This window comes from Protopterus annectens, chromosome 10.part0 (genome assembly GCF_019279795.1).
Source record: "Protopterus annectens isolate FY-2018-M chromosome 10.part0, PAN1.0, whole genome shotgun sequence".
NCBI classification, from domain to species: Eukaryota; Metazoa; Chordata; order Ceratodontiformes; family Protopteridae; genus Protopterus; species Protopterus annectens.
In genome coordinates this window covers 1,410,023,823-1,410,035,549 of record NC_056744.1, presented here as the reverse complement: position 1 = coordinate 1,410,035,549, position 11,727 = coordinate 1,410,023,823, and the positions used below count along the sequence as shown (strand labels likewise).

The 11,727-nt window shown below is 36.7% G+C and overlaps 1 protein-coding gene across 2 annotated transcripts in view; it reads left to right on the top strand.

Annotated features, from left to right (window-relative positions):
* The first annotated feature begins 5,455 nt into the window (after positions 1-5,455).
* SYDE2 (synapse defective Rho GTPase homolog 2) overlaps positions 5,456-11,727 on the top strand; it is an 862,822-nt gene continuing 856,550 nt past the window's right edge. Inside the window, exon 1 of one of the 2 annotated variants that reach the window (XM_044086034.1) lies at positions 5,456-6,026. In XM_044086034.1, the coding sequence (XP_043941969.1) occupies positions 5,906-6,026 (121 nt within the window). In that variant the 5' untranslated portion in view covers positions 5,456-5,905. Of the gene's footprint in view, positions 6,079-11,727 lie in introns of both variants that reach the window. The other variant, XM_044086035.1, reaches the window with a different exon arrangement.

The following is an 11,727-nucleotide window of genomic DNA, read 5'->3' as shown; positions in this document are numbered from 1 at the left end:
ATACTTACAGAAGTAGAAAGACCGAGGTAAGAACGTCTCATTATACAAAAGCAGTGATTCTGATTAAGTCTTCAGAAACAGCACATTGACCAAGCAGCAAACATTTTAAGAAATCTATCTTGTTACAACTCCCCCAAGATTGTGCTAAAGCTTTTCATTTTTAAAGCTGACCCTGAAATATGTTCATGCAAACAAAGCTATCTGCAACTAATATATGTGCACACACATTTATATACAAAGTTTAAGTTTCAAGGTGGTGAGTAGCCAGCCATCAGAACACAGTCAACTACTAGAATAACAGAAAAGATTTTTCCAGTTAACCTAAATACTCCCTAAGGCAGTGGGGCAAGGGAGGAGTTTATGCATAATGTAAAAACAACAATCAACTTGTACACTAGGAATTAAAGGAAATCAAGATATCCCTAAAATTAAAATTATGCAAGCTGTTTTCCCTTAAAAGTACTCCTCATTACAATCAGTACCACTATCACTTTAGCAAAAGATATGACTAGCTCGATGATATGGCACAGCATTATATTAAACAGCAGCAGCAATACAAATAAGACAGAAAATGAACAAAAGGTGCCACATTATGTTCTACATCACAAACTTTCCATAAAATGATAATTTTACTGTGTCAAGCTTCATCAATGCCTCTGATGACTGGAGACAGAAGTAATTGTCTGCCAATACCAGGAAAATAAAAACAAACGGTTTGGTCAGTCAATAAACTACAACTTAATTTTTTAACTGCTGGGATCAGGCTGCGAGTCCCACAGCCTCTCCTGCACATAAATAGAAATAACTCCTATATCACCCTTAAAGAACAACCACATCCTCAAGCTGAACTACAAAGGCCAATCTTTATCCTCAGGACCCACCTCCAGACAGCTACAAAATGCCACATAGCTGTTGCATAAATGTCTACAATTCATCAGCAAAACATCTTAGAACTGCTTGCGCATACTACATTTAGGCATACAGACTCAAAACAAGAAACAGTGTAATGTCAGTCGCTGTTTACATCTTGCTCCTGTTCCATTTTTATTAAATGCTGACAAAAAGAATCATATTTGGCCTTGAACATAGTGGTCATTAAATACTCAAAAAAACCTCTTATTTCAAGACCAGAAAAGTAAAAAACTTTTATTTTCCACCAATTGTATAACTCAAAACTGAAGGATCATTCATCTGATATTAACTGTATGCAGAGAAATACATATTAATTAAAACAAAATTAATAAATTATTCATAATTAGCTATCTCTACATGAGCACAAACGATCAGCAGTGGAAAAAGAAAACGAATGCAGCTGTCAATACTTATATCAACCACAATTTCGATTCTAATAGGTCTACTTGAACTATATGAAGTCCAGCTTGTTACAGCCCACTTGGCTGAGCACTACTTACTGAAGTGATATAGCAATAAAGTCCCTGGTCATCGAACAAGACCCTGAAAGGATACAGCACAACTGTTAACACATTTTTTTTTTTTTATACAAGGAGTAATGGAAGATCCCCTTGTGCTCTTACATAACCCAACTTAAAGTGACACCTGACATCACAGGACCTCGACTAAATCATTATAACTTCTGACGATATACCAGTAAGCAGAGTTGGGGGGGGGTGCAGTGAGATAGCAACCTTGCAAAAGCAATTTTCTACACATCTGACAAGTATGCATGTGACTGGAGATATTTTAAGTTGTTAAGCAGCATGTGGATGAGTGAAGATTTCAGTGAAGTGTCACTTCAGTAAACAGTGGCCAATGGAGTATGATTCAAGTACAAGTACAATCATCATGACTGCGCAAAAAATGTCACAGTACCATGCGATATTTGTAATTACCCCTGAAAATTAACATGTCTCACCACAGTAGTTCATATGCAAATTTCCTTTGAAAGTGAAAATGTTTCACCATAGTGGAACAATGTGCAATGAAAAGTTTTAATAATGACAACAGACAAAAAAATGTCAGACTTCACTACACGTAGGTTTGTATTTTCAGTGTTAATGCATACAATTACTAAACCTAAAGTGGAGCCTGGCTTCTGCTCTAAAACATATAGCTTGCAAGAAATATACATTTCCAACTGCCCAAGAGTGAAGGTCCACACAAGAAAATAAAGTTTCTGTCTGGGACCTCTACGCATCTGCCTGGGAACTTTTGCTTCTATTATGAGTAGTCACAGATTAAGATTCCACAGGTTACTTTTCCAAAAATTTAAAATAAAGGATGTAGCAGTTCTTAAGAACTCAATATTAGCAGAGCTGCTTAGGTAAAGCTAATCAGCTTCTTAAAACTACATTCACCACTTTTCACCTCAAGAAAAACTAAATAAAATGTTACATCTGGTCACAAAATCTCCCACTTGCAAGCAGACTCCTACAACACCTTATTCATTCGCTCAGTCTAATCCCATTTCCCACCACCAGTTTACTTTAAATGGGACACTACCAAATGTCTCATTATCTTACGTATCCATTTTCTGCTTTCCATTTGTTCAGAACTTCAAAAACTCCCAAAAAGCAGCAAGTTTGGATAAGGCCAGGAGACCCTTCCTCCCAAAGCTAACAGCACATTTTGCTCTTCACTTCTCTTGCCAAAGTCTCAGTTTCTTCACCTATACTTGACCTGAATTCTTACTAAAGTCAAATTACTGGCAAAAATTCTTCCTTTCACTACTCAGCTAGTTACAGTACACAGGAACTAAGCAGAGAAACACTGTAGGGAATGACCTAACTGACAAGGCCATGATGTTCAGTAACCCCTTCAGACTACTACAATACAGTTACATTTAACAGTCTCACAACTGCTACATGTAACCGTCTTAAAATATCTGGTGTATAACTACCTTTTCAGCATACCTTAACTGATGAACCTTAAATGCATTATACTCATCTTTTTTTTTTGTTTGTTTTAATGTGAATTCTCGATCGTGATTCAAAACAATGATAAATGCAACATATCTACATCAAAGCTAATACTATTCTGACGTCCCAACATCAATACACATGTAAATCTTTACAATCAGAAAGGACTAAAAATTTGATCTTGGTTCCTAGAACAATGTTCAGAATTTGAACAGTAAGATTGTTATTACAACATCATATCCCCATGCATAAAAAGTGTCTAAATGAATCACCAAAACGCTATACAAAAAAAAAAGGACTGTGGTCTCAAATGCAACATGGAAACTATGATACAACAATTAGGCTTTTCTTCCATAAAGGCAACATCTTTCAAACATTATGTTTACTGTAAAGCAACCCATGAATATTCTCACAGATGTGATGTTTTGAGCAATGTTTACTTTGGATTTACTTCAAATGTGTCTTTGGATTTAAAGCAATCTGAAAACCATCAGTCATGCATTCCTTTAACAGGGGGTCTTTTGACCGTTTTGCAACATATGTTTTAGTACTGGAAAAAACTATGGAGTTAGCACATCTGTAAGCTGATGGTTGTCACAGCCCTGGACACTCAGACTACTCTACCTGTAAAAGTACAGGTGGCTAAATGTCACTGAATACTTTCAGCTGTATGAAAACACTACTCACATTTAAGTTCCTGCTCCAAGTTTAGCACTCAGCTAAATGCACCAGAATGACACAGCTACCATCGCAAATACTTGTTTTTACCCCCACTGTCTCTAACCTCCTTCAGATGGTTTATACACTAGTAACACTCTCCTTCTCATTCATGAGCTAATTCTAGTTTACATGGCTATTCTAAAACTTCACCTTTCCACACAACTGCTTTCCACTTATGCACAGTTGTCCCTGGAGTAGACAGTCTGCATGGAATAAACCTAGATTCAACAACAGCTGCAAGTATCTTTACTCCTTCAGCAATCTTATTTGCCATTTTGAACTATATTCATGACTTACTCCATCAGTACTTCCCCTCTTTCTATTTAAGACTTCACCTCCCCATATATCTCTCTCATTTTATTCCACACTTCTACTCCCTCTAGCTAATAATACTTATTCTCCCTAACACACCTACTAAAACTTAATATGGCACTGGAGCCGAATATTGGCAAAGCATGACATAATCTTGTCAAGAAACACGGCATGAGACTTAAGTTAATGGCCTACAACTTTCACCAAGGAATACCTTGCTGTAAGTATATATACCTACGTTTAAGCCATCTTACATTTCTCTCACCTGTGGGGTTATTAGGAAATGTCACAATCAATGGACATATTCTGGCCATCAGGGTTACAGGATTTTGGAGCTTTACTGTCTTAAAAATAAAGAAAACTCAAAATTAAGGTACAAGCTTCCCTGAAGAAAGTGAATTAAACCAAAAATACTGTTCTCCTTCAATCATGGAAAAGAGTCCAGAGAAACTGCAAGAACTTTTAAAGAAAAACAACAGAAGAGAGAATTCTAGGCAAGATAAGAAAGCTTTCTCGTTGTATGTTATATTACACTCAGATCATAAGCATTTCTGATTTTTGTTGTTACTGTTGTGAACTTGCATATATTCTGAACCACAGAAGCTCTTACACCTGTTTTTCATACTGACTTTGAGGACTACTAACCATTAAAGGCCTTTCTTTCGATTTTTTTTTTTTTTTTTAAATTTGCATGAATGCTCTTGTGCAACTATGTATGTGGTGACTTGCCAAATGAAGACAGGCAGTAATATCCTGGACTTAGATTAAAAACAAGTGCTACAGAACATGATGTGCCACTGTATTAGGTACACATACAAGAGCAGAAAGCAATCACACTGGCAAAACTTAGTTTCGGTAATCTCCAAGTGAAGTACCAAAACCCGCCCCGAACACGCCTCCTGGCCAAGCGCACATGAATATGTATGTGTTCCTTAGAGATATGCCTAAAAAGTGTTCCTACTGCCAACATTCGATTTAGGCCCATGTCCGTGGCACAGTCAGACCCTAAACCCTTTGATTGCTAGGTTTTAGTTTGTTTATTATGTTTTTTACCCAGGTAAAAAAGCTGCCCGCGAGGTACTTCTCTTGGAGATTACCCACTATTCTTGGCATTAAGATCTTTACCTGCAGTGGATTGGTTTCCCGTTGCTAATCACCCCCGCACATATATGAACATGTAAACTATACATTTCTTTATAAAAATTAAACTGACAAAAGTGCAACCATCATAGCGATTTTAAGCCCCTTACTGTAATACTGTGTTGCTGCTTTAACAACAGTCAAAAGTGGGACCAGCTGAATGCAGAAATAATAGGTTTAATCGCATTGTATTTGGTGTTTCAATATTTAAGTCACCTTTATTTAAGGGCAAAGTGAGAAGTTAGGAGACAGTATAACATCTCTCAGCCCTCTACTCATTAAGGGAGCCATATAGGGGCTAAGTGGCTGTACTGGAAAAACCTAAATAGTTGTCAGTCAACAGAATTAAAGCCTTATGAAAGTCGACTAGTACTGCTAGTTCTGGGACATTATGGGTACAGTGGTCTGTGCTCCTCTGATCATGTATAAACCCTGCCTATAACTGTGCCTTTCACTAAGAGTACGTGACGCGCTACTTCGATGCATTCGCGGGCACCTGCCAATCATGTCAGCAACGCCCACTCCCCGTCCAAAGCTGCGCGGAACCGCCCGCGAGGTACTTCTTTTGGAGATTACCAAAGTTTCAAGTCAAAATGGAAGAAAAACAGGATTTAAATACATCAATGAATGCAGAAAAATAATTAAACAGCATGTGTACACCATGGTGCAAACTTTCCTGAAGTGGACCATAAGTCAGCATAAAATGCAGAAAGCTCACCATGACCGACCGCTTAAAACTGAAAGGCACCTGGGCTTTTCTTAAACATCAAACGTTGCCTTATGGTCGTCAGGATCCAATCATACCAGCCATAACTACAGTTCCCTGCAGAAGACTAAATCTAACGTAACCTCCCAGAATGCAGCGAAACCTTAAAGAGACAGGATGGATTTCTAGAGCACCTCTACTTTCTTATTGTTCTACATCAACATTCCTGAAAGCGATAATCCAACGGGAGCAACAGGAAGGCTATACCAGAGGTACTCGACTTTTCTTCGTGTCTCAGAAACTAAGAGAGGATGCAATTTGAAGGTAGTGATAGTCGCTCTCAAAAAAATTACTTCAAATGCATGACCTCCTAGAAGTATACAGCAGACAGTGATACAAAGCTGATAGTCTCAGTAACGCTGCTAATGTGCCCCCGGCTATTGCAAACGGGGTAGTGTCCTTTCCCTTAACTGGACACTCTTCGGTTTATATTTTAACACAGCAAATACCCTGATCTGGAAATCAGCTTATCCTAATAAATTGGCTTTTATTCTGGGTAATGCTAAATAATCCCTTACCCATTCTTTTAGAGTTCATCCAATATAAGGAGAAATTTCAAGACGCACAGTCAGAACTTAAAGTATGAAGGGGTCATGTATAATGTTAACTTGCACTTTTATTTTCAGGTCTGAATGAAGCGATAAGTAAACTGCAGTCAAAACCAAACTAGCTGAAACCTATGCAAAACCCAGCTAATATTTCACATTTAAGGTTTTAATACGCATGCAAACAGGATGATAGGCTGTATATAAAACAGGTACATGCAGTGTGGATGTTTTCAAGATATTCTCTGTCTGGTTGTCATTTTAGTTCCCAGCCTAATAGTAGCAGATCAGATCTGTATTCCTAAAATCTGCTTTTGGTGTATTATTATGTCTGGTACAGCTTTTGTAATGGAACTGTATGCCTCCCTTCCCTCAATATACTATAATTTTAAATATTATGTTTTACTACCTTAAGATACTAGTTTTTGTTTCCAGAGCTAAAGTGGCATTTACAGTTCTGAAAGTTTAGTATGGATCCATTGGATGTAGTTTTTGAGAAATAGTTTGATAAGTCCTCTTACTGGTCAGCCTGATTTTTCTGAACTGAAACAGCCTCTTCATGTAAAATAATTTAATATGATGTCTTTCAACAAGTGGAATAAGACAGCGAAATATGGGGTCTAAGTATATCAAAGGATATTGATGTAATTTATGTGGTAGGAACCACATTTACAATATATTTCTTATTAGAGTTACTGGCCCTACCAGGCATAGATTACCGCTCATATGCATCAAAGGAGGTACGCTAATAATATTATAAAACTTTTGTGGATGCTTTACCGCAATGTTATAGATACTGCCTACTCTGCAAGATTTATTATTGCCCTGTATGACAACAGTATCATGCTTGTCGCTCAACGGAGGCTGATTTACTGTAAACAAGCATGCCTCGTAACTTAAGCGGGGTTTTGTATAATCAGATGTAATTACTGGTATAAAACTAATCAGTAACCTTTTTCACTTAAAACATTCATGATGGAAGCCAGTAAGATGTTTTTTTTTTGTCTTTTCTACATTGCTTCATAGCTGTATAATTCTGATGTTTAGGATATACCCTACTATAATATTTTATTCGTATATACAAACTTTATTTGCAATTTAAGAGTGTACTTGTATGTTGTCGAATCTCTGAACAAATGCTATGTCACAATTGTTTGTGGATTTTGTCTGTGCTATGGCTTATAATGGTCTAAAGGCCAGTTGACTTATTTATTTTTCTGTTTACTTGCTTATTTTTGCTTACTGGTGTAATATACTGACGTATATTGCCCAGTTTTAGATTCAGCTAGGCTGAAAAATATTTTGGGCCCGCACCCTCATAGGTTTTTTCCCAGTAACTACAGCTGTACTCCATCTAAATGGCTCGTAAGGTACGTTAGCATTGTCACAAGTTAAAAGGCATAAAACTGTTTTTGGCCGTGATCACAACTTAATCTCATTCATACCCCCACTGCATAGAAGGTGGGAATATGATGGTATAGTTCGGGGGGGAAACACATACAGCTGGGTCAGTCCAAGCCTTGAATTCAGGTTCCCACAGTTCAAAAGTAACTATCCTCTTATGTGGTCAGTGTGGGGATGGGCTGGGTGATGAAAGCAGAACCAAATGGTAGTAAGGGCATCATCAAGTAATTCACATGATGCTCTTGAGGGTTTGGATCACCTGGAAGCCCACACATATTAATGGGGATCCAATACTTATATGGCGTTATTACACTTTATCTACTCATTTACAACTTAAGAGGGATGGAACATAAGTGTATCCCCACTCTAAAGAGTAGTTGCACAAACTTGAGAAATAGCTAGGTATAGGACGGGGTGAATATTGATAACCACCAATAATCTCACAAAAATAATTATTATTTAGTCAAGTATACAGGCTTAAAACTAAACCTTGGCTTTAGTAGCCTTCAGGTCAAGGGAAGTCATGAGAAGGGAAGTACAAAAACATCTCCTTGGAACTTGTCTTTGACCTGTAACTTCACCTAAAACATTATTTAACACGGGGCTTAGATCAACGACTCACTGAAGGGCTTAGACGAAACTTCTTCTGAGGTATAAGCATATCCTTTGACTTATCACACACTAAGAGGGATAGATAATATAGATAGAGTGTGGGTTTATAATGGTATATACTTTTTATAGACCGAGTAGGCATGTTTGATTTGATCTAACGTACCATTTATCTTAGGGGGATAAAGTTTGGTTATTATTCACATGACTCAAAACATGGTAGATAATTGTGTAAAGTCTTACTAATTGTTATAAGTCAAATTCGTACTGTTATTTTACCTTTAAGCATTGCTCTGAATGAGTATTTATACTCGAGACAGCTTAGCTCTCTATGCGTTGTAAAGAATGTGACAGAAAACTGGGATACATACTTCTTATGCTGTACATGCGTATAATCCTAGTAGTTAAAAAGATCTCGATTAATTTAACAGCAACTCGTTCAAAAGGTTTATGTATCCCGCCCAATTCCAGGAAGAAGGAGGAAGTGGATAAGCACTGGATTAAGGCTGGAAGAGATGCTCATCTATGGCTAAATATTACGGTGTATTTTTACTTGTCCTCTGTGTTAAACATGTATAACCTAGTGATGATTAGCCTTCACCTTTACCTACAAGTGTTAAGGATAATATGTGGAAGATAGCCTCATGGAATGTCAAGGGTTTACAATCCGATAACAAAAGAAAATTAATCCTTCACCTGGTGCTCAAATCCAACTTAGACTTCATTTTGTTACAGGAAACACACTTGTTGAAAGAACAATGGATCAGCATAAATAATAAAAAATGGATTAAAACCATTATTGCGGCAGGCAATAAAACTAATAAAGCGGGGGTCGCTATTATTATTAAAAATTTCTTTAAACACAGTATTTTAAAACATGATTCTGACCCAGAGGGCAGATGGTGTTACTTTGTAACTAAAATAGACAACTTGGATAAACCAATTCTAATTTTAAACATATATGCCCCTTGTACGTTACAGCACAAATGAGCTTATATAACATCTTACATGTCTTCCCAGGCCACTACTTTATAATAGGGGGAGATTGGAACTCTATCCAGGATCCAATATTAGACAGGTCTAACACTCTAACCACAAATAACTCGCAGGCCTCCTCCGCTATTTCTGAATTTAAAAATGACTTTAGGTTATTTGATCCTTACCGTAATAACCTCGACAACACGGATAATAAAGGGTATACCTTTTTCTCACAATGTCATAAGTCCTGGTCCAGACTGGACTTTTTCCTAATTTCAGACATATTTTCTGAAATTTGTAACTGCTACTTGCACCGAACCGAGATCAATTTCAGATCACTCAAAAATTACATTAACAATAGACTGGTCCCATTTTATCCCTCCAAAAAATATTTTGAGATGCTGGAACCTTAACCCTAACCTACTAGGAAAGACCGATATTAAAAGAGAAATAGATGCCTTGTTGGACCAGTGTATACTTTCTATTAAAGACACTAATACTCCGTTCGATATAACTTGGGCTACCACAAAGGTTTTGATTAGAGGTTTATTAATCAATAAATCTGCTTATTATAGGAAAAACCTTCTCTCTATAGAGAGAAGTATACAGGAAGAACTAAACTCCCTTGAAATACGAATCCAACAAAACTACTCATCAGAATTAGAGAAGGCTATTAACCAACTCCAGCTGAAACTAGTATCTCTACAGGCCGAAAACCTATCAGTCCACGAAATTAAAAACTTTGCAAATTATTCACACTGGGCTCAACTTCCTTCTAGGTTTTTAGCGAGGTTACATAACCAGCATAATAACATTCCTCCTATTTCAAAAATTAAGGTCCAACAAAAATATCTCTAACTCACAAGACATAATAAAAGTCTTCGAAAAGATATATGAAGAAGTATACAACCCCACCCCCATTATTATAGACGAGCAGGAACTAGATCTATTCCTTGACAAATTAACAACACCAACTATAGAAGAACAACATCAATCTCTATTAGCAGCCGAGATCACACAAAGGGATATTATTTCATCTATTAATAACCTTAAAAATAATAAGGCTCCTGGACCAGATGGATTCACTGCGGAATTCTGTAAAGCCTTTAGTCATAAGCTGTCATTCATACTCTGTCACCTATTTAATTCCATTATTCAGAAGGACATTTATGACCCTCACCTGAATGCATCTCGAACTATTTTAATTCCCAAACAGAATAAGGACAGTACCAATCCTAATAACTATAGGCCCATTTCCATTATCAATATAGACATAAAAATTTTGGCAGCAATTCTAGCGAATAGATTGAATTCGGTAATTATTAAAATCATTTCCCCTGAACAATCGGGGTTCATAAATCGGAGACAAACTTTCGACCAGACCCTCACTCTAAATGCTATGACTTCTTTATCATTAATCAAACGCACTCCTATTTACGCCCTAGCTATTGATGCATCTAAAGCATTTGATAGAATAAATAAAAAATTCCTGATCTCGGTTCTACAAAGATTTAAATTCCCCACACAGTTTATTCGCATTCTTAACACCCTTTATAAGAATGCATATACTACTCTACAAGTAAACAAATATAACTCAAAGAGGATAGAGATTAATAATGGAATTTGACAGGGATGCCCATTATCACCACTCTTATTTAACCTATATATAGAACCTCTGCTCTTACTAATTAAACAGAGAACATTCCACTATATTCCAAGGTTATTTAATACGGAAATTGCTCTCTCGGCATACGCGGACGATTTGAATATTTACTACTCCCTTCCCAACTCTGATATTAATAAAATAAATAACGCTCTACAATTTTTTTTCTAAATTCTCGAACTACAAAGTGAATATAGACAAGAGAACGATTTTCCCAAGTAATATTTACACGCAATTCTCTAGTGAAAGATCTTTACCTAATATAAAAATCAATAACCACCTGCAATATCTAGGAATATCCTTCAAAACAGATGCATATACGCAGCACCAAGATAGTATGTCTAAGATTTGGAGCTAGATACAAAGGGACATGGAAAGATGGGCACAACTAAAACTCCCTTTACTCTCGAAAGTAGCCATTATTAAAATTAATATTCTCCCTAGACTACTGTATATTCTGAATGCTACAAACACCCCGATCCATAATAAAGTCTTTAATAATATTCATTCATCCCTCTCGAAATTTATATGGCACCCAAGACCTGTCAGGATAAACTATCAAAAACTCATATATCCTAAGGACAAGGGAGGACTAGGACTTCCAGATTTTAGGCTATTTTATGAAATTAACAGAAGCAGTAGACTATTTAATATTGCAACTTACAGGGAAGATTTAAATACCTGGAGCCCAACCTGGGTCAAGCTCTACCATAA